Source organism: Danio rerio, chromosome 2 (assembly GCF_052040795.2).
Source record: "Danio rerio strain M-AB ecotype USA chromosome 2, GRCz13ab, whole genome shotgun sequence".
Classification (NCBI taxonomy): Eukaryota; Metazoa; Chordata; class Actinopteri; order Cypriniformes; family Danionidae; genus Danio; species Danio rerio.
In genome coordinates this window covers 45604995-45628623 of record NC_141022.1, presented here as the reverse complement: position 1 = coordinate 45628623, position 23629 = coordinate 45604995, and the positions used below count along the sequence as shown (strand labels likewise).

The 23629-nt window shown below is 37.6% G+C and overlaps 1 protein-coding gene across 3 annotated transcripts; it reads right to left on the bottom strand.

Annotated features, from left to right (window-relative positions):
* Positions 1-1637: 1637 nt before the first annotated feature.
* On the bottom strand, positions 1638-23428 carry ftr06 (finTRIM family, member 6). Of its 3 annotated transcripts, XM_087241205.1 has the most exons (9): positions 23297-23428; positions 17115-17193; positions 16859-16913; positions 12400-12997; positions 11922-12008; positions 8422-8655; positions 8178-8331; positions 7988-8047; positions 1638-2557 (listed from the first exon to the last, which is right to left on the bottom strand). In XM_087241205.1, the coding sequence occupies exons 4-9, from the start codon at positions 12991-12993 to the stop codon at positions 2034-2036; spliced, it is 1653 nt and encodes a 550-aa protein (XP_087097331.1). In that variant the 5' UTR covers positions 12994-12997; positions 16859-16913; positions 17115-17193; positions 23297-23428; the 3' UTR covers positions 1638-2033. The 3 variants fall into 3 exon arrangements, with proteins under 3 accessions (XP_087097331.1, XP_087097330.1, XP_087097332.1); XM_087241204.1 differs by lacking the exons at positions 16859-16913; positions 17115-17193; positions 23297-23428 and having other exon boundaries at positions 12400-14464; XM_087241206.1 differs by lacking the exons at positions 1638-2557; positions 16859-16913; positions 17115-17193; positions 23297-23428 and adding an exon at positions 3191-3766 and having other exon boundaries at positions 12400-14464.
* Between the last annotated feature and the right edge of the window lie 201 nt (positions 23429-23629).

Below are 23629 nucleotides of genomic sequence, written 5' to 3'. Positions count from 1 at the left end.
GACTGTTTACAAAAAAACGGAAGAGAAGCACTCTCTCACAGTACAACGAAGCATTATATTGCTTGCATTATATTGTTGTGTATTATTTGAGTCATTTGGAACACAGTGACACAATCAAATATGTTGCTGAAGTTATGGAGGTGCATGTATTTTCAAAATAAAACCATACATGTGTTTACATTAAGGAAACATCACAGATTATTTGTGTTGTAACTGTTAATAAAGATACTTATTGATTTACTGACTTGCTGATTTGTGTAACCTCAGTCACACTGTTTGCTTTTTTAAACCATTATAGTGAAGGGGACTCTATAGTGTCAGTGTGCACCGTCTTTTAGATGAGATGTTAAACTAAGGTCCTGACTCTCTGTGGTCATTAAAAATCTAATCACACTTCTCGGCCAAATTCCATCCATCTAATGTAAATGTTACAAATAAGTGAGTCAAATTAAGATATGTCCTCACAGTGAAAAACACTGCTTCTATCATTAATAATGTTTGGGGAAGGGTGTGGGTGGGTCAGCTGGTCAGTCAGAGACAGCTAAGGAGAGCTGGTGAGAGATGGATCTGTTTTTTCACTCATTGATATTTCTGATTTGTCATGCTTCTCATATACAATTAAAACAAGGAATTAAAAAGGGTTTAAATTTTTATTTAAAATTAATTAAGACACTTGAACAGAATAGAAATTGATTATACAAAAAATACAGAGGGGTCATTTCGGTCCTATTGCGCAATGCTCATTTAGTAAATGCACAGCTAAACAATATGGTAATAGGCTATATGCACACTGACTTTTAATATCATGCAGCCAGCCTTAGTGCTTCCAATGAACTGTCTATCCATTATAAAATTACCACATTTAGGGTCTGATTTCTTTTAAAATCAGTGATCTGCACTGCCTGATAGACATATAATGTAAAGTGGGTGTCAGACTGGACATAAAGCACTGCATTAAATTCCATTTCCCCCGCCGTGTCTTTAAAATATGACAGTTTATTTTACAACAGTATTTTCAATAGAGTTTCTGCGCTCGCTTGCTGATCCTGACGGTGCTAGCGGATACACATTCTTTCACCTCATTTTATGCTTGAACAACGAAATTAATTCTTAAGACTAATTAACTGGATGTATTGTAATTACATTTCAAGATCGATGCTGTGACCTTTAATGTTGAGTTATGCCAAGTTGTCACAAATAAAACAATGCATGGGAAATGGCTTTAACAAGCTATTGTAAACAAGCTAACATGAGCTAGATAAGTAAAATTTAATAGCTAATATAGCAGTTTCATAGAAAATCACAATGGTATTCAGCATTTTTGCTGCAACTAATTTATGAATGAGTCTGCATCAACTACATTAAAGAGAATCACTTTATTTCAAGTGAATAAAATACCCTACTTACTGGAGTTCAACAGGAATTGAGCTGGAGCCAGTGCTAATTAATAAGAATGAGGAAACAATGGGGTTTGAGGCTCACAGTATGGCCATCTCCATACTGAACACTTATTATTCATCTATGCCTAGGTATATCCAGATTTTTATTATATGGCACCTTTAAAAATCTATATTATGAATATATATATTATGAATATATATATTATGAATATATATATTTATTTATTTATTTAAAGCTTAGTTTGAATAAATGATTCTATGACACATTCATAAAGATTGTTTTGGGAAAACATTGAAGAACTGTGTTGGTTCAACAGATGATTTTTTTTTAAAGTGTCAACTTCTATTTTAAATGCTAGGGTAAAGATCAATATTTATATTTAAAATGTAAACCATTATTCCAGTATTTCTATGATCATTTTAATATTTGTAAATGAAATTAAAACTAGGACTAATGACTAAACTTAACAGTTGCAGACTAAAACTAACATAAGTGTTAAAAAGTGAAAAGTCTAAATGTACATTGAGATCAAGCTTGTCTTTTGGAGACAAGACCACATGCATATTTGAGATATTATTCATATTGGAACAATTAATCATGCAGCTCTAGTGGAATTCGCTTGTCTGTTATGCTTAATCACACAGTTTTACAACTGAATAATTGCAAACCTCAAACCCAGGATAGAGCGGCTGAGTGAATGTGGTGTGGACACTGTGAATGAGGCTCATTGTGTCAGAGACGCTGTAGAAGGACAGAGTTCCCGCACTGTGATCCACATACACTCCTATTCTAGACAAGCTGGACTCTACTCTGAGTTTAGACTCTTCATTATTGTACCTGAATGAACATCTGGTGTCAGAGCAGTACAAAGACCATGACTGATCATTATATCCAAATTTACACTCACTTTCCTTTCCCTTCCTGCTGATGCTCTGGTATGACACTGATGCACACATTCCTCTGCCACTCCTCTCAAACTCCCAATAACAGCGCCCATGCACACTCTCTTTACACAACACCTGAGCAAAACTATCAAATCTGTCTGGATGATCAGGATAGTGCAGTAGTTTCTTCATCCTAGTCACCACTTTGTTCCCATCAGACAGCCGCAGACATTCATAAGCTGTGTCTGAGTCCAGTGTCAACTGCTGGTAATCTGGAAACCATGAAAAAAGCAGATGAAATTTAAGTTTTCATCAGTGAAATGTGATAGCTATAATGTAATCAAAAATCACACCAGGCACAAAGAAAAGCTTTTTTAGTCATTTTAATATAACATTACTTAATAAGTGTTACATGGTTTGCATTTTTATGTATTATATTTAAATTTGCTTATATTTTAGAAACTTTTATTGTTAGAAACTTTATTGTCTGCAAAAGCATTGGTAAAATCCAATTCTATAAAAAAATTTTGCTTAATTTTCAGTAATGTCTATCACAAGCATAATGTATTTTACACATTTATTCTGAAAGGATATTTTTTATTTAGATAAAACATCAATTTTAGCTTTAATTAGGAATTTTGCAAACTGTGGTTATACATTATTAGGTATATAATTTCTAATTCTCATTGTGTACTATATTGTGTACATTGTGTAATATAAATTAATCATTAATAAAGGGAAATTTCACCCAAAGTGAAAATTCTACAATCATTTATTCACCTTTAATTTGTTCCAAACAGGTTTGAGTTTTTTTTTTTTGTATTCCGCTAAACACAATAGAAGATAATTTGATGTTGTAAAGCTGTAATCATTGATCCACATAGAGATACACCAGTACAATTTTATCAAAGAAAGTGATTGAAGATTTATTAAAATACTAAATATCTCAAAGTTCAAACAGAAACATCCTCATCAAAAAGATGAACAGAAAATTCACCATCCAAGAATTCCAAAAGGAAGGTTTCAACAAAGGCAAAAGGTCTCAACTATAAGTTCCCTACAGGAGGTAACGACAAAAACAAAGCAAAGCAAAGGCATCAAAGTTAATCTGTATGGCGATAGCAAGCATTTGAGGATTGCAAACTTGAGAACAGACTACTTATGTTGAACACCAAGTGAGAAACTGAACCCAGAGATCTAGTTGGGAGAAGAATTCCTGACACCAAGTTAAAATTTTTGACTAAACCCTCATCTCCCCTCCTCTTTCTTCCTAGGACAATTAGGTTTTTTAGCATGGTAATCTCTAATCAACTTGTGGTCTAAAATGTCCTTAGAAGAAACCCAACATTGCTCCTCAGGACCATATCCTTCCCAGTCCACCAGATACTGAAGGGAACCGTGAATTAGACGGGAATCCAGTATCTGGCAGACAGTGTAGGCTGGTTGACCTCTGATGATGCGTGGAGGAGGAGGAGGTTTACCTGCCAGAACAAAGGGAGAAGACAAAACAGGCTTGAGTAAAGATACATGAAAGGTAGTGTCAATTCTTAGAGACTTGATAAATACAATGTTAAGAACAGGACACATTCTTTGTAATCCTGAAGGGTCCGGGATTCAAGCCATAAGGAAAGGTTTTTGGTTCATAACCAAACTCTTTGGCCAAGTCACCAATGGTATCTGGATGCAGACTTGAATATGCCAACTGAGACACGCAGTCTCAGCCATGCAATGTCAGACACAACGCACTTAATAGAGCTAGTGACATCACTGTATGGGATAGGGTTAGGGGCGGGGTTAGGTGTGTGCATTAAAAGCACTGCATACTGCTTAGCTTGCACCCGGTCTCCCTCCAGACCCTTCTCCAAGTCACAGGTGATCTTCTTTTGCAGTTTACTTGCTGTGGGTACTGTTTTGAAGAATGAAATAGTTTGTGTCTGAATAAACTGGATAAACTGCCTGGATGATAGTACACCCACCTCAACCTCTTGCTCAGGAAACAATAGAGGTGCATAATTAACATTCAAAACGAGAAAGCCCAGTGACTGAGGACTGGAGAGTGTTATGAGCATACTCTGCCCAGATGAGGAATGATGACCAAGTGGGAAGGTTATTGGGAGTCATACACCACAGAATGAAATCCTGAGGACAGGCTAGCTGAAGCACCTAACACCTTGCAGAATGCCTTCCATAACTGTAATGAGACTTTAGGGGCTCTATCTGTCACTATGTCCTTAGGAATCGAGCAAACTCTAAATACAAAAGTTAGTTCTGCCAAGAAAAACTTAGGGAGAAACACATCTACCAGACTTAGAGAATATGTCTACCACCCCCATAGTTACAGCAAGTTTCTACCTGATGGGGGCAACAATGTTAAAACTTGACAAGATGTGTTTGAGATCAGTTTGAGCTTGGGATAGTGCATCTGGTTTGAGATTCTTAAAACCTCAAGACTGGAACCAACTGAAAAAAACAGCCACCATCGGGTCAGACGGGTGTTGAGACATTTGACCTGTTGTATATATTTAAGTTTTTATGATTTTTTAGAACATAGAATGCATGTTTGGCTCTCTCTAAGGAGTCCCCCATTTTTTGGAGTGCAAGCTTCACAACTAGCTGCACCTGACCACTTACATGGTAATTTCTCTCTGTTGAGGTAGGCCAATGTGAAAAGAAGGCATATGGACAAACTCTACTATTTGCTTTCATTTAGGAGAATAGACTCTACACCAATGTCAGAGACATGCACCTCCAGGGTGAGGAAAAGGACGAATGCTGAAGTGATGCTCGAGTTCCATGAATGCTGCATCAGTCACAGGAGCTCAGTGAAATCCCACAGTCCTCCTTTTAGTGAAAGCAGATAAAGGGAAGTTTAAAATAACATTTCTGTAGAAACTAGTAAATACTAAGGATTGCTGAACAACTTTACTTTCTTAGTATCCATCTTGAGGTGGCCAGGTAAAAATGATGAACATAAGGAATTGGATCTGTGAAATTCAAGCTTTTCTGGCTTAATATACAGGTGGTTTTCCAGTAGACAGACGAGGCCTCTTCTGACATGCATTAAAGGAAATTTGAGTGGATTAAAATGTCATCCAAATAGACAAATACAAACTGGTGATGAGTGCACATCTCTGAAAATGTTGTTTATTAGTGCCTAAAAACTGCAGGGGCATTAGTGAGGTTGAATGGCATGACCAGATTCTTGTAGTGACCAGTGGGTGTATTGAAAGCTGCTTTCCATTCATCCCTTTTCAGTATGCACACAAGATGATAAGGATTTCGAAGACCAAACTTATAGAAAATGGTGGCCTCTTGAAAAAGTTCAAAAGCAGTGAGCATGAGGGGGTAAGGTGCCCTCTGGATTGTAAGCAAGAAGCCAAGGGTGTCCAAGAACAATTGGAAACACTGGAGATTGAATATGGTATAGATTCAACTTCTCTTGATGGTGTTAGATTGAAACATGAAAAGTCAGTGTAGTCTTTCTTACTCATTAAAGTCAAAATAGCCTACCATAAAGTGTTGTCACCCTCTGAGAAATCTTGAGAGGTCCAGAGGGTATTTGTAGGCAAATGGCAAAAGCAGAAAACATACAATTTCTACTTAGACCTTGAGATGGTGTTGATTATTAAACCCAGGAGAGAGTTAAAGAAACAAAGAAACCAGTGTAAGAGGGAGAGGAGATTTTGCTAATTGCATTTCTATTCTTGTTGAACAGGATTGAATGTTTCCCGGGAGTTCTGGGCAGGAATTTTGGAAGTGACCCGAGCTTCCATAGTATAAACAATACTTCTCTCCAGCTGCAATCCTATTCCTCTGGAAGTTTAACCCTAGGTGGGAAAATACTGAAAACACTTTGGTGGGATAAACTCCTCTCCCAAAGCAGATAGTCCAATTTTGTTCCCTAGATTTAGTTCTCAAGTGAAAAGCTTTCCTTGAAGAGTCTCTGACAGCCCATTAAGGAAGCAGACTGTGAGGGACGCATTGCTCCAGCCACTTCCTGACAAAATTGTGCGAAACTGAATAGCATATTTTGGACTTCAGTCTCCTTGCTTGAGATTCAACCTTTTTAATGCTTCTTGACCACTGAGAGGATGATCAAATATCCACTTAAACTCCTTTTCAAATGTAGAGTAAATAGGACAAAACAGACTCTTGACCCCCAACACAGCCAATGTCCAAGAGAAAGCTTTTTTCAGAAAGAAGGATAATGACAAAGGCTATCTTATCTATATTAGAGGGAAAGTACGAGGGCTGAACCTCAAAGATAAGAGATAATTACGTGAGCAAGCATCAACATGCATTGGGATCACCAGGGTAGCAGTGTGGTGGCGGTAATCAGGGCTCAGCATGAGGGTTATTTGAGTACCAGTTGCCTCAATGTTTAAACAGAAAATATCTCATCAAATTGAGAAGTAGAAAATTCACCTTCTCTTATCAGGTTTCTTCAGAGTTCGAGTTGGCATAATTCAGTATGTAAAATTGCTATTGCCCAGCAGCTGAAGAGAGTGCTCTGAATGGTTATTCAACACTGAATAAGAGTGCAAGATCAAAACCTTAAGTGACGTAACTAAGTAAACAATTCAAGTCATGAAAGGACACAAAGATGCCGGGTATAAATTCACTGCATTTCGCAAATATTTGCGACCGATGTGGATTATTAGATTATAAGACGTATTTGCATGAGGGAATCCCTCTTTGATGTGTGACAATTACTGTGATAATAGTAGGGATGTACCGATACAACATTAACTTCCAATACGATACAGATATTGCATCCTTCAGTATGAACCGATAGCGATACAAATCCGATACAATAATCAGCACAAATCATGAATACTTTCCTTTTACCCATTTCGTTGAGTGGATTGTATGAATAGCTAGATCAAACTGAGAACAAAAGTCAGCAAATCGTAAAACACCATAACTTAGTGTGAAGAGCATGTTAAATCTTAAAGAGATTTTGCTAGCAAGCAGTGTTGTGATCACGTGGGCTTTGCACGCTGGCTCTGGTCGCTGCTGGATAGAATAGCTGTAATGGAGTTTAGAGCGCATCGGACTGCTTATATCGTATATTTTTAACGCAGACCGTTACAGTTTTTTGGACTGATTTCGGACCTACTTCCAATATCAATATCGTATCAGGACATCTCTAGATAATAGTAAACATTGCATTGTTGACGCTTTGTGTGTGTACAATTTCTGGTTTCTTGTTTTAGAATGAGAGAAAACAAAGACTGTCCCCCCATGGATGTGGAAAGACACAATCTCTCAGAACATGCAATCTCGTTTCAGTCGGCTCTTTTCCATTTGGTGTGTTTATGTGGAGATTTCTAATCCAAACGGAAGCAGAGGGCGCTGACATGCAATAATATCTGGATGTAGCCTTTATGATGCAAGCTGAGGTTGCATCACTCAGCGATGCAATGTCAGACACAATGCACTCAGATGGAGAAAGTGATATAGCTACTTAAATACACAAAGCTAAGCTAAGAACCAGTGAATCAAATTAAGTTGATTTGTGACCAAAAACACTGTGAACACAGTGGCGATATTTAGTGGCTACAAGAATTCATGACACTAAGGCAAAACTCTTACCCAACCCATTTAAGAAACAGAATTGCCAATTAAGTACCTATTTCTCATTGTCTTCTCTTTATGTCCGGGTGATTCTTTATTAAAATCGAACAAACAAAAAAACTTACATTGTAGGAACTCATTCCTGCTCTCATGTTCTGGAGTGGGAATCCCATTGATGTATCTCACTAAGGAAACAAATATCTTCAATATAAATAAATAATAACTTTCAACAATTTTTAAACTGTGTTGTGGGATTATATTGATTTTTTAAAATGTTGAAAATTCTGAGAGTAAATTAATGCTTCAAGGCTTTACCTTTTCGATGCATGATTTTTTTCTTTTCTTTTACGGTCTGCTGCAGTTTCTCTTTCAACTCGGAGACAACTGTAACCAAATCATCAAAAGAGGGATGAGTACTGATGCTGGATGGGTCTGTAGATCCAGGAGGAACAGAGAGAGACTGGAAACTCTAGACACAAAAGAACAACAGGAATATCAGAAATCCAGCTACATATATCATATTAAACACAATGTGCTGTTTGTCAGAGATTGGTGTTACCTGGAGGAAATGGATGTGATTGTCAGTGCATGAAAGCTGCACCAGCTCAGTATTTTTCCTATTCAGATCATTCATCTCCTGCTCCAGTTGCTCCAGTCGTCCTTCAGCTACACTCACTGAAGCCTTTTCCTGATCTCTGATCAGCTGTGTCACCTCAGAGCGGGTTCTCTCATTGGAGCGTATGAGCTCAGTAAAGATTCTCTCAGTGTCCTCCACTGCTGCCTGTGCAGAGCGCTGTTAGGACACACAGAGAGAAGCAGCAGAATCAGTCATTCACTCAGCTCCTACTGCTGCCTCACACAGTCTGTTCCCCACAGTGGCTCCAGTGGGACTGAAAAAGTTCCAGCACTGAGCTCCTCACTAGCCACATTAATATGTATAACTTTTTGCCATTAGGGGCCTAGCAGCAAAGCTGCGGAGGCGCCTATTGTTTTCATTACCGTTCCTATTACTATTATCATTTTTCTGGAGGATTTTAAATGGCAGCCATGTAATCGTATGCAGGAAAGTTGTATAATTTGGCACAACGATAGAAGGCAGGCACGTGCACACAAAGGGGTCAAACTGCTCTTGAGTATGCGCCCTCAAGATCACAAATCTTATTTGATCAAACTCTTTATCTGATTATATCAAAATTGAATCATATAATCTACTGATGATGCAGACCAAAAGTTATGGAATTTAAGTTGATTAGACGAACCGTTTTCGTTTAACTTGCGAACAAATCTAACATACAGCTTACATAAATGGACTTGAAGTGATATCTCCGTAAAGCAATGATGTATTCAACTAGTTGTTTGTTATGACAACTATGGCCTGAGCTTATCTGCAGCGTTTCTGTACACTGCTCTCTAGTTGTCCGGAGACACAAAAATAGCTTTTTTCCCCCCTTTAAATCTTCTCAACCTTTTGTCCAAAACTCATAAAACTGGTATCCTCATGTCTGACATAATGCCGAGCCGAATGAAATCAGTTTTTCCCAGATTAGCCATTTTTGGTGGGGGCCTTTTAGATTTGTCAAAAAAAAAAAAAAATTATATATATATATATATATATATATATATATATATATATATATATATATATATATATATATATATATATATATATATATATATATATATATATATATGTACCATTACAAAGCATGGTATGCAGCGCCACCTTGTGGCCAAAAGTTATAAGCAATTTTGAAAAATGCCAAGAACTTTTGCTAAATATCTAAAAAAAATTCTTATTGGCATGACATGTCACTTGCTTTGTTCACTGAATTCCGAGACCATTGATATCAAAAATGCCAAAATCAACTAAACTTTCTGTCCGCCATTTTATTTTTTATTGAAAACCTATTTTTTTCTAACTCCTCTTAGACCGTTTTTCAGATTTTCACTAAGTTTGACTCGGATGTTCTTCAGACCATGCTGGCAAAATGTTATGAAATTCATCATGTCATGAATTAAAAACGTGTCATGAGAGAGGGCGGGACCATCTCTCGTTATGGGAGCTCCTTGGATGGAGACACATTGAGCCAATAGCTGACAGGAGAAGTGTTCACCATCCAATGAGCTCCCAAAGCATGAGATGGCCCTCGTTCTTGACAGTTATGGATGAACCCAATTGCAAATGACTTTGTGAATGACTTGGGCCAGATTTGCTTGTGATTTAATAATGTTAAGATTCCAGTTTCTACTAAAAGGTGACATCATTTTTAAAGTTCAGGGTTTGATGATGGCAGTTGATATATATATATATATATATATATATATATATATATATATATATATATATATATATATATATATATATATATATATATATATATATATATATATATATATATATATATATATATAAATATAAATATAAATATATATATATATATATATATATATATATCAACTGCTGTTATACAACATGTTGATATATATATATATATATATGTGTGTGTGTGTGTGTGTGTGTGTGTGTGTGTGTGTGTGTGTGTGTGTGTGTGTGTGTGTGTGTGTGTGTGTGTGTCTATATATATATATATATATATATATATATATATATATATATATATATATATATATATATATATATATATATATATATATATATATATATATATATATATATATATATATATATATCAACAACATATTGTATAACAGCAGTTGATATATATATATATATATATATATATATATATATATATATATATATATATATACTCTTAGCATTCTGTTGATGAGCTCACTTTATAATCTATCATCAGCTAAGTTTGAACTCTTGAAAGACGTTTATTGTGATAAAAATTGATCTCTACTTATTCCTTGGGTCATGCAGAGAACATTGATACCAAATAAGCACAAACCTGATTTAGTGAAATATTGAAATCAAACACAATGTGTGTTATCTAGACCTAACATTGACCAAACTATCACAGTTTGAGCCACATTCTAGATAAAATTGATAAACAAATAAATTCTATCCATAGAAATCATTGAAAATGTATCAAATGACTTTTAAATAGTTTTGTCTTTTGTCATGAGACTGGTCTTACAGATTCCTTGTATCATACAGAGAACATTGATATAAATTATTCCCTGACTGACATTCTGTCCACCATGTTGAATAGGTTAAAAAAATCTGTTGTTTTGGACTGTCTATAGTTTGTTAGCCCAATTTGCACCAAATTTGGCTTAGACCATGCAGCCAAAATGTTATAGATTTTTCCCGTTGCTCTGTAGCTTGTTGCTGTGGTCGTTTATGATGTGACCGCTGGGCTGCTCGGCCCCGATAATTGCTGCTTGCAGCTATATTTGTAAAATGTTACTCTTAATCAAGCAACAGCATGAATTTGTAGGCAAACAACTACTGTTGTATCTCAGAACCTCTGGCTCCCGCTCAGCAAAACATCATGATATACAGGTTCTTTTCATATAACTAGAATATCTACAAAACGTTGATTTCACTAACTCTGCATGGGCTAGATTGCTGGTGACTGTGACAAACTGTAGTAAATCACTTTCACATACACAGTGATGACCGTCTCTCTTACTGATGCAAAATAGCAAGATCCCGCCTACATTTACGGCTTGCTTACAGTATATAGATATCTGATTGATGCTTTGTCAATATATATGCAAGTCACGACTGACTTGTTTTGCTAGCACTAATTATTTCTGCATGTCAGAACAATAATAAACTCGATTTAGTTGCTTTAATTGAATGGCTCTGTATAACCCTTTGAAAACATTACCTGTGTTTTTAGCATCAAAACATGAATGAACATTAACTGTGTTGAAAGAAACAGGCTGAATGTACAGTATATTATGTAATCATCTACTCTGTGTTTCAACCATGGAAAGATGTCAATATTTATTTTATATTTCATGTAAACATAAAAATATTACTCTAAACTTTAATTCCGTTACTAAACCTAACAATCTACTTTAAGTAACATGCCCAACACTGGTAGACAGCAGCCAGCAGTTGATCTTCTGCTTAAAACTCACCTTGTGCGACTTTACAACCCCTCTCAGCTTCTCACACTCCTCCTGTCCGTCTTGCATTCGTCGCTTAAGTGTCTCTTTAAAATGTTTCTGCAGAACAAAGAAATTAAAGTAAAACAAAGTAAAACATAAAAATTAATTAAACAAAATCTTTATAGGCGTCATGGTGGCTCAGTGGGTAGCACAATCGTCTCACAGCAAAAGGGTCGATGGTTTGAGCCTCGGCAAGGTTAGTTGGCATTTCTGTGTGGAGTTTGCATGTTCTCCCTGTGTTGGCATGATTTTCCTCCTGGTGCTCTGGTTCTATTGGCTATGTGCTATAAGTGAATTAGATAGGCTAAAATTGTCTAGAGTATGTGTGTGAATGGGAGTGTATGAGTGTTTTCAATTGATGAGTTGCAGCTGGATCGGCATCCGCTGCATAAAACATAAGTTTATCAATAAAAGAGAAATAAGCTAGTACATTGCTGTTATGTCATACCTGTTTCTCTGCTCTCTCTTCAGCTGGCAATACAGTTTCATGTATCTTGTGTTCATTCATCAAGCACAGCATGCAAATACAGCGCTGGTCAGTCCTGCAGTACATTTCTAGTAGTTTCTCATGTTGAGGGCAGATCATCTCCTGCAGTCGTCCAGTGGCATCAGTCACTATGTGTGGCTTTTTAGAGTGAAATTCCTCGTGACGATCAAAGTGAATCTGACAGTAAGAATCCAGACACACCAGACAGGACTTGACAGCTTTATATTTTCTCCCAGTACAAACATCACACTCCACATCTACAGGTTCAGAGTAACACTGAGCAGGACGAGCAGCTTGTAGTTTTGTCTTCCTGATATTCTCCACAACTTCAGTCAGTATGAAGTTTTTACCTAAAACCGGTCTTGGAGTGAAGGTCTGTCTGCACTGAGGGCAGCTGTAGACTCCCTTCTGCTCATCCTGATCCCAATAGCCCGAAATACAGCTCATACAGAAACTGTGTCCACAGGGAATGGCCGCTGGATCCTTCAGTAGATCCAGACAGATTAAACAGTTGAACTGATCCTCCTGAGCCAAAGAAACACTGGATTCTGCCATTTTACTGCACAAACAGACAGAATATGAAGAGATTAAAAACAGTGTGTTCTGTTGAAAGCAGAAAGCAAGAAGTGCAAAGCCACCAAGTCAAGCCCGCGCAAACGGAAAAAGTGTCGAGTTTCATTTTCACTAAACTGTAGGGGTGTCTAACGGACAGAGAATGAGAGAGAACTTGAGAAATAATCATTTATTATATGACAATTATTTAGCAATAAAAAAGAACATCAATATCTGATATAACTATATTAACTATAAGCTGCCATACATTTTTCCATTTAATATCCCATCCATACCAATATGAAGTCTACTGGTGTATGACACCATGTTGAGACAGCATAAAAAACAGAAATACAGCTTTACTGAATGGCAATATATGCGCTTTGTTTTAAGTGTTGGTGGCTATATTATGTGCAGTATATGTAGTATATGAATTGGAGGGGACTAGCTTCCACACAGAGTTCATTTCTATTTTTTTATTTTATTTTTCTTCTTCTATTTTTCTATTTTTCTATTTTTTGATAAGTTATATCATGTTGGTGATATGTTATATCATCAATAGCTTGGTGGTTAGTGCATCAACATATTATTGCACTATGGATATTACGGCATCTTGAGTTCGATTCCTGCCTTGAGCTTTTTTCTCATCATTATATTAACATACGTCTATAGTAAAACTATTTGTAGGCATATATTATTATGTTGGGAAACCTCTGTCTTTTTTCCTCATCCTGAATATGAGGTGCAGCGCTGTTGATTACAGTACAATTTTAGAGAGTTAGAACAAGAACAATTGATTTGAGATTATAAATATGCTTCTGGTTTTCTGTCACTTTTAAAACTGTTACGTGTACAACATTTGTAACATGTTGCAACACATCACAATTTCACATCTCCATATTATATTCCAGCAGGATGGAAGCAAATGGGTGGGCACAAAGTTGGAGTGAGTGTTGTTTTTTATGTATTTCTTTTTATATTTAATTATAATCAATATCCAGTTAAACAAGTTGTAAACAACATGTAATCAAACCTCTAAAAACTAATTGAACAAGCGTGTCTCAGTTGGACATGTAAGGGGCTTTCCATGATTGAAAGCGAAAGCAAGGGAAAGTACTAGAAATCTATAAGCATGGATTTATGCAGAACAGATGTAAATGGAAATTAAAAGGTTACGATGTGTGAACGCCTACACATACCAGAAGGTCCATACTATGCAATAGAAAAGTGCTATAGGTGGGTCAATGACAACTGTCAAAACCAATGAATATAAATATAAATATGTGCCCAGGGCTACATATTTGAGAACCGCGAAATATTTGCCCTGGGCTACGTACGTATGGCTGCATTTTGTGTATAAAACAAAGCTATGGGGTTGTATGACAGCATCGACAACTTCTGTTCCTTTTTGCACTATACCTCTGACCACTCACCTTTATATGCACTCACCTGAACATTATAGTCAACATTATAGAATTGTAAAAAAAAAAAAAAAAAAAACCTTTTGTAAAAAGAAAAAGGCAATATTCCATTAAGACAATAAGGATGAGGTAAAAAAAATAAGGATAAGGTAAAAAAAATCTTTCAATTAAATCAATAAAACTTACTTTGATATCTGGATCTGTCGGTCATAACCATGATTGATAGGATCCTCACATTATGAACACCAGTTACACTAATTGTTTTATTTTTTTCTCCATTTCCACCTGGGGATACTCATCCCGAGGCCCTCAGACTATGTGGAGTCACTGATTGGATCCAAGACCAGCGACGAGATGATCCCAAGGTTTCCATATCCTTGACCAGGCCGTATCCTGAGCAGCTGCTGTAGTGGTCATGGAGGAGTAGAGAACATGAGACTGATTCCAGTGACCCTCCAGGGACAGACGAGTCTTCGCTGAGGCCAGCTTTCAGCATCCGCCGCTGAGACTGCAGCTCCGCACAAGATGTTTCGCCAGCGGAGAAATTAAAATGGTCTTGCCCAACTGAGTCTGGTTTCTCTCAAGGTTTTTTTTCTTCACTCCTATCAGGTGAAGTTTTTTTCCCTCTCTGCTGTTGCCTCTAGCTTGCATGGTTTGGGATCGGTAGAGCTACCCATCGATGAATTTGCTCTTCAGTGTTTGGACTCTCAGTAATGATTTTAAATCACACTGAACTGAGCTAAACTGAACTGAACTTAAACACTAAAAACTGAACTACCCTGATCCAATTACTATGACCATTTATGCGAAGTTGCTTTGACACAATTTACATTGTAAAAGCGCTATACAAATAAAGCTGAATTGAGTTGAATACAACCCAGGTATGCAGAAGAGCATCTTTGAGCGCACAAAACGTCGAACCTTGAGGCGGAAGAGTGGAAGAGTTACAGCAGCAAAAGATCACACAGGGTGTCACTCCTGTCAGCTAAGAACAGGAAACTGAGGCTACTATTTGCAGAGGCTCACCAAAACTGGAAAATGAAAGATTGGAAAAACGTTGCTGAGTCTAATGAGTCTGACTTTCTGCTGCGGCTTTCGAGTGGTAGGGTCAGAATTTGGCATCAACAACATGAAAGTATGGATCTATCCTGCCTTGTATTAACGGTTCAGGCTGCTGCTGGTGGTGTAATGGTGTGGGGGATATTTTCTTGGCACACTTTGGGCCCATTAGTACCAATTGAGCATCATGCCAATGCCACAGCCTACCTGAGTATTGTTGCTGACCATGTCCATCCTTTTAGACAACAGTGTACACATTTTCTGATGGCTACTTTTAGCAGGATAACGCGCCATGTCATTAAGCGTCAATCATCTCAAACTGGATTCTTGAACATGACAATGAGTCCACTGTACTCAAATGGCCTCCACAGTCACCAGATCTCAATTCAACAAAAGCATCTTTGGGATGTGGTGGAATGAGAAATTCCCATGATGGATATGCAGCGGACAAATCTGCTGCAACTCTGTGATGCTATCATGTCAATATGGACCAAAATCTCTGAGGAATATTTGTAGTACCTTGTTGAATATATGCCACGAAGGATTACGGCAATTCTGAAGGCAAAAGGGGGTCCAACCCGGCACTAGTAAGGTGTACCTAATAAAGTGTCCAGTGAGTGTATATTATAGTATTTACAACTCTTTGTTAATGATTGCTACAGCATACTGTAATATTATTTTCAAAAACAACTTTTCAAAAAAGCAGTAGAAGCAAGATCCAAACCACAACATCAGACTAAATGTTGAAACAAATAAAAAACAATACTTCAAAGAATTACAACTTAACTTATCAACATAATGAGGGATATATTTAAGATTAAACTTGCAACTCTATGTCTGCATTTTTTACATTTGAAACAAAAAAAGTTGCTGTTTTCTCTTTTTTCTACTTGCAACATTATATGTAGCAAATGAATGAGCTCATAATAAACAGGTTGCAAGTAAATCACACAAATATATATTTTACTTTTGCATGAACAATCCCTTTAAGAAATTGTAATTGACTTTAAGTTGTTGCATTATTAAATGATTAGTTTGCCCTCAAAAAAATGTTATTAATTACTCACCATCATGACAATTACTCACCCCACAGTTTCAGGTGAGTAATTAATGACAATTTTAATTATTATTCATTCATTGATTCATTTTCTAGTTGGCTTTGTTTATTTATCAATTCAGGGTCGCCACAGCGGAATGAACTGCCAGCTTTTCCAGCTAGTTTTTTATGCAGCGAATGCCCTTTCAGCCACAACCCATTTCTGGGAAACATCCACACACATTTAATTTTAATTATTAGGTGAACTAATTTAACTAATCTAATTTAATTACACTTAAATATATGTTATTTTTAAATAATTATATTTCTGAAAGTCAGCCAAAACACGTACCTGTATGTGCAGAAATAGAAGCAGCAAACCTCTGCCTGGGTGGATTTATGTTTATCTGCATTTAAACAAAAGAGGAAAAGAGAAAATATTACTGAATGCAATGAATTTTGTACATATTATGCATTAAAACTTATATTAGTACTTAAACAGTGCTTACTAGCTAATCTATATTCCAGGATGTCTCAGAGTCAGCAGTGTGACCTTGATGTCCACTGTTTTACAGAATTTAGCTGCAACACACACTACTGTAACTTACCTGCAGTTTCTGTAATCTTGGTGATCTTGATCAGCTGGTTCCGCTGCTGTACTTAATTAGGGCTGGATGGAGGTCAGTACTGAAAAAAAGAGAAAATATTACCAGAATATTCATGATATAAACCTAAAATTATATCTTTAAAAAACTTATTAGGAAAGTGCAATCAAATTAGAGAATGCACAGGATGAAAACAGTAATGCGTTTAGAAAGCACTGAAAAATAAGAGTTTAACATTTATTTTCATAATTTCAATTAACTAGAACATAATTATGTAGCGGTATTTGGCTAATAAAGTGGGTTGGGCGCCAGGGGTTGAAAGACCCCACTACAGTTTCTTAAATAATTCAATTAAATGAAAATTTAAGTTTCAACAGATGCATGATTTAATAAAAACCAAATCAGATATTCAATCATGCAACAGATCAATGAATTAATAAAGAAGAAAACAAAAAGAACAAACTTTAACTTCAACACATTGTAAGTAAATCTATAAACCAAACAAACTTAAATTTCCAGGCCCAGGCACAATACCTTTTAATTACCTTTTACAAACAAAACCATCAACGGGTGATACATCAACCAACCATAAAGAAATAAATCAAATAAACCACTTCTAAATATACAACAACCAATATTAATCAAATTCCCACAAACATAATATTTTAAGTTCAAATCAAATCAATCACACATTCAAGAACTTATAGAACTCAGTTGTACACTTTACACATAGTAGATATTCCATTTGTGCACGCTGAATCAATTGCACATTCAATGCACTTGAAATGTCTCTTAGTTCGTATACGCTAAAGTAGATTTTCCATTTGTGCACGCTGAAGTAATCGGGTAATTAATGCACTCTGAAATGTCTCTCAGTTCGTAAACGCTAAAGTAGATTTTCCATTTGTGCACGCTGAAGTAAACGGGTAATCAATGCACTTGAAATGTCTCTCAATTCGTATACGCTAAAGTAGATTTTCCATTTGTGCACGTTGAAGCAATCGTGAACGCAATGCACATTCATATGGTTACTCTACCATCTCATTAAATCTTTTGGACATACATACACATATACAAGTTAACCAAAACAATATAAATCAAAGAAGAAACATTTGCTTACCCGATCACCCGTCGATGCTACTGGGCCCAGAAAACAGCAACACAAATCCCGATCACGATAGTGATCAAACATTCAAACAAAAAGAAAGAAAAAACCCAAAACAAATAGGCAACTCGAGCGCCAAAAAACAAAATAAACCCGCGCCTCACTCCACAAACAAACCCGAGCGCATAATACGTTCACCATGCATCGCAAATACAACCTCCGCCAAAATCATAAACTCTTCCATTCATAAATGTTGCCGCTTCAACGTCCGCATCAAAAACATACTCGCACTTTCGATGCCGTGACCAACTTCAAAGAACACTGCCACTACCTCAGAGCAAGACCACGCAGCACGAAAACACATATTGAGCTACAAAAAACGGACTCAAAGCAACAAGTACGCAGTGCGCTCTCAACACACACACACTCCGTCAGCATGACCTCTCAGTGACCCGGAATCACCTGCATGCTGACTGCGTGATAAGGAATGAATGAGAGAGAGCGAGAAACCCATCCAAGGCGCTCTAAATAATGTTGCATCAGCTGACAGCAGTAACCCAATCAGACGTCACTCATACAATAATAAGGAAAATTCTAATGACGATCGTCACACTCTCCCCCCCATGGAAAAAGATCAGTCAAACTTAAAGAGGTTGTGATCTATAAGTTACTTACAAGAAATCTTTAGGGGTTTTTTAAGACCTAAAAATTATGCAGCAATAAAAAGACACTCAACAGCTTTCCATACCAATAACTCTACTCACCAAATAATCTGATCTATAAATATGGAAATCAGTTAAGTGATTACTGGATCTCAGGACTATTCAAATCCGAGAAATTCCTCATCTTCTGACTCTTCGACAAAAATTTTCAGGACCCTTTCTCTCTCTCTACGATCTAATTCCCCTGCGGAGGGGAATGCAGGTTTTAAATTGCATACATGAACTGTACGTAAATCTTCCCCATTATCCTCCCGAACAATCCGGTAGTTCACCGGACCAAGCTTTTCCACAATTCGATAAGGCCCAATCCATCTAGCTGCGAATTTAGCTGCAAATGCTTGAGAAGCCTTAGAAAGAGGATGTGCTCTCATCCAAACTCTATCATTTCTTGTGAAATGCACATCTCTTCGTCTCGTATCATACAAACGCTTCTGTTTTTCCTTAGCCCTACGCACATTTCTTTTTACCACTTCCTGCAAGTCTTTAAGAACCCTAAGACCAGTCTGGTGAGGCTCTAACACAAGTTCAAAAGGTCCTCTCAGATTTCTGTGCAATAACAACTCTGCTGGGGAGTATCCAGTACTCTCCTGAACAGCAGAGTTGATGGCATATCTCAACTCTGGTAAGTAATGATCCCACCGATTATGCTCACCAAACACATAAGAGGAGATCATGACTTTAATTACCTGATTCACACGTTCCGTAAAATTAGTTTGGGGATGATATGCTGTTGTTAATTTTTGTACCACTCCCCATCTGCTACACAGATCCTTCAAAATCTCAGATGTAAATTGAGGTCCCCTGTCAGATAGTAGGAACTTTGGAACACCCCATCGAGTCAGTACTTCCTTCCTAAGTGTCTGGGCAATCACTCCAGCAGTAGCTTTGCGAAGAGGAAACATCTCAACCCAGTGACTGTAATAGTCCACAACAACTAACAATTGAGTGTTACCCAGGGTACTACGAGGCAGTGGCCCCATAAGGTCCACACCAAGCATTTCCCAAGGCTCCTTCACTTCAGTTTGCTGAAGTTTTCCAGCAGGCTTACGACACTCTGGTTTATTCTGCTGACAACTAGTACAGTTCTTCACAAAGTCAGATACATCTCTCCACATATTAGGCCAAAAGGCAACTTGCATTAACCTTTTTTGAGTTTTATAACGCCCAAAATGACCACTCAATGGATTGGAGTGATATGCCTCCAACAAAATTTCTCTGAGAGTCTGTGGAACATAAATCTGAAAATGAGTTCCCTTTGTAGGATTAGACACCTTCCTATAGACCTTATCCTCTAAAATGACAAACTCAGAGCCAGATCCCTCATCACTCTGCTTTCCTTCTGCTAAGCTCTGATATATCCTTTGGATTTCTACATCTTGTTGCTGTGCAATCCAGATATCCTCATCACAAAGAGGAAATAGTGACACTATACTCTCTGTACTTTGCTTAGGAACATAGGAAGCTACCATTGGACAAGAATCAGGAACGTCAATCCGAGACAAAGCGTCTGGGGCGCTATTAAGCTTCCCCTTACGATACTCCAGAATAAACTCAAACTCCTGTAGTCTCAAAGCCCAGCGAATCAGTCGGGAATTTGTTTTTGTAGTGTTGAACACCCAAAGAAGAGAAGCATGATCAGTGACTACAATGAAGGATTTTCCCTCCAAATAATGCCGCCACCGTTCTACAGCCCAAACCACTGCTAAACACTCCCGCTCAGTTGTAGAATAGTTTTTCTCTGCTGATGTCAGAGTACGGCTAGCATACGCCAACACCTCCTCAGATGCACCAAAAGTGGAGGGTCGTTGAGCAAGAACAGCACCCAAGCCGGTTGAACTGGCATCAGTATAAACTACAAATGTATGGGCATGATTTGGGTGTCCAAGTACAGGTGGTGAGGAAAGATGCCTTTTGAGGCAGTCAAACGCTACCTGGCACTCAGCTGTCCACTGAAAACGAACTCCTTTCTTCTTTAGAGCATTAAGTGGTTCGGCAATATCTGAAAAATTTTGAACGTACCTATGGTACCACCCACTCATTCCCAGAAACCGTTGGAGTTCCTTTAAATTTGTTGGGACTGGAAAATTCTGAATAGCTTCTGTTTTAGCAGGGTCTGCCTTTACACCATCAGTAGTCACAATATGGCCAAGAAACTTGATCTCTGTTAAACAGAAATGACATTTTGGAAGTTTGAGAGTTAGTCCTGCTCTCTGCAAACATCTCAAAACTTTCTGGAGGTCTAGGACATGTTGGTGAAAGTTAGCCGAATAGACAACTATGTCATCTAGATACACTAAACAACACTGCCCCAGATAGTCAGCCAAGACTCTATTCATAAGCCTTTGAAATGTGGCCGGTGCATTTTTCAGGCCAAAAGGTAACACCTTAAACTCATATAGGCCAAAAGGTGAGACGAAAGCGGTCTTGGCCATACTATCTGGATGCATGGACACCTGCCAATATCCACTATTTAAATCCAGAGTACTAAATATCCCTGACCCAGAAAGGGACTCCAAGATCTCATTCACTGTGGGAAGAGGAAATGCGTCGCTTTCACTGACTGCATTCAGTTTACGATAATCAACACAAAATCTCTGCCCTCCATCTTTTTTAGGAACTAACACAATAGGAGATGCCCAGGGTGAATGAGATGGCTGGATGATATCTTGATTGAGCATATCATCAATTTGTTCCTTTACAATCTCCTTTTTGTGTATGGGTAGCCTGTATGGTTTTTGAGCTACAACAACATCTGTTGAAACCGCAATCTTATGCTGGACAAGATGGGTTCTACCCAAATTAGGAGTACAAACATCAGGATGGTCATACAAAAGAGTAAACAGAACATGAGACTCACGTTCTGAAAGATTGCTCTCCTTGATTTTACTTTGCAAAAGCTCCATCAATACAGAACCAGACTCTCCCACATCACTCTTATCCACACATTCGTTTGCTGTACATACAAACTGAACAGGAGGTATAGCAGAATACAAAGAAGCAGATGGATTATAGTTACCAGGTGGTTTACAACACTTCCAAGAGTCCCCTGGTGTAATAGGCGGTTGGAAAGGGAAAACCCGACCTTGTGGATCATCTGAAAAACTGTACAGTTGATCTTTAATGTTCAGTTGCAACCCAGTCAGTGCGATAAAATCTAAACCCAAAACCATTGAATACACAAGGTTCTGAGCTGGCAGAACTACAGTTGGAACTTGGAAATGCAAATCCTGCAAATAGAAGTCCAGTACTTTTTGGCCAAGAGGAACAGTAGCATCGCCATTAGCTAGATAAAGTGGTCCCTCATGCCATACATCTAGTCGCTCATTGGGTTCTTTTATCTTATTCCATAAATCGACGTTGAGCAATGTATAAGTAGCTCCTGTATCAACAAGTGCTTTACCACTACAGTTCCGAACCATCATGGGGATAACCAACTGACGAAGAATTTTAATACCATCTCTCTTATCCAGCTTCCTACCAGATGACACATCTTTTTTTACAAAGCGCTGAGTATCATAAGCAGACAGCATACCTCGTTGCTGATTTTGAGGTTGGAACTCTTTAGTTCCTTGAAATTGTCCACCAGTTTGCTTTCCACTCAGGACAGCCTTAAACTTGGAACAAGAACCTGGGGAATGATTTTCATGACATCGCCAACAAAGCAAACTAGTCAAACTTTGTTCTGGAGGTAAGTTTGATTTTACTTCTACCCCTTTTGATTTTTTAGACAAATGCTGGTCAAGAAAAGAACTCTTAGGTAACTGTAACTGATTGTACTTTATTTGATGATCATAATCTCTCTCTAATTGTGTTCCTAATCTCACCAGTTCCTCTACAGTCTGTGCACGGCCACGAAGTTGACTAGCATAACAAGGATTCATCGCTTTTAAAAGAGCTTTCAAAACTTCAGTATCAGTAGCTTCTTTTTTCCAGCGTTTAAATAAAGCTTGAAATGAAAAAGCAAAGTCTCGAACACTTTCATTTGTCCCTTGCAGTCGATTACGCACTTTTTCTTCGAGCACATCCTGATAATCCTCTGGGAGGAAAACCGCTAAAAAAGCCTTCTGAAAACCTTCCCAAGAATTAATTTTAAATCTTACAGTCTCCCACCAATCTCGGGCTGAGGCATGCAGAACACTACGCATGGTGGCAAGTATCTCACTGTTTGACATTGGTCTTAGAGCTAAGAAGTCATTACATCTCTCCAAATAAATAACAGGATCAGACTCATCATTTACTCCTCCAAATGTAGGAAATACCATTTTAATAGGCGGAATACGCCCACAAGCCAAATTTGAAAGAGCAGGTTGACTAATGGACTCACTAGAGTCTACATGTGAAGATGTATTTGAACATACCTGAGACCCAGAAACATGAACCTTTTCATCTACTTTGGTGTCAAGTGAGATCCTCTGCTGCATAAAGGAATCAAGCGAAGTTTGCATGGCAAGTAGCTCCTTCCTCAAGCTGCATACTTCTTCCTGTAATGTTTTTTCTCCTACCCTAGATTCTTCCAAAGCTCTCTTAAAGGAAGAAAACATTGAAGAGTTAGCCTCATCAAACATTGCCTTAAATTCATTGTGTGTCTGTTTCGAGTTCCACTGTATAGCTTCAATTGTATGTTTAGTAAACTCTTTCATACGGTCAGAAAGAACGTCTAAAAATTCAGAATGTGCTTTTTCAACCACAGT

Coding starts and splice junctions, on each gene's coding strand:
- ftr06 (XM_087241205.1), bottom strand. CDS start 12,993: ATGGCAGAATCCAGTGTTTCTTTGGCTCAGGAGGATCAGTTCAACTGT. Junction 8,656..11,921: donor GGGTTGTAAAGTCGCACAAG/GTGAGTTTTAAG, acceptor GTGTCCTAACAG/CGCTCTGCACAGGCAGCAGT. Junction 2,558..7,987: donor CAGGAATGAGTTCCTACAAT/GTAAGTTTTTTT, acceptor CATGGTTTCCAG/ATTACCAGCAGTTGACACTG.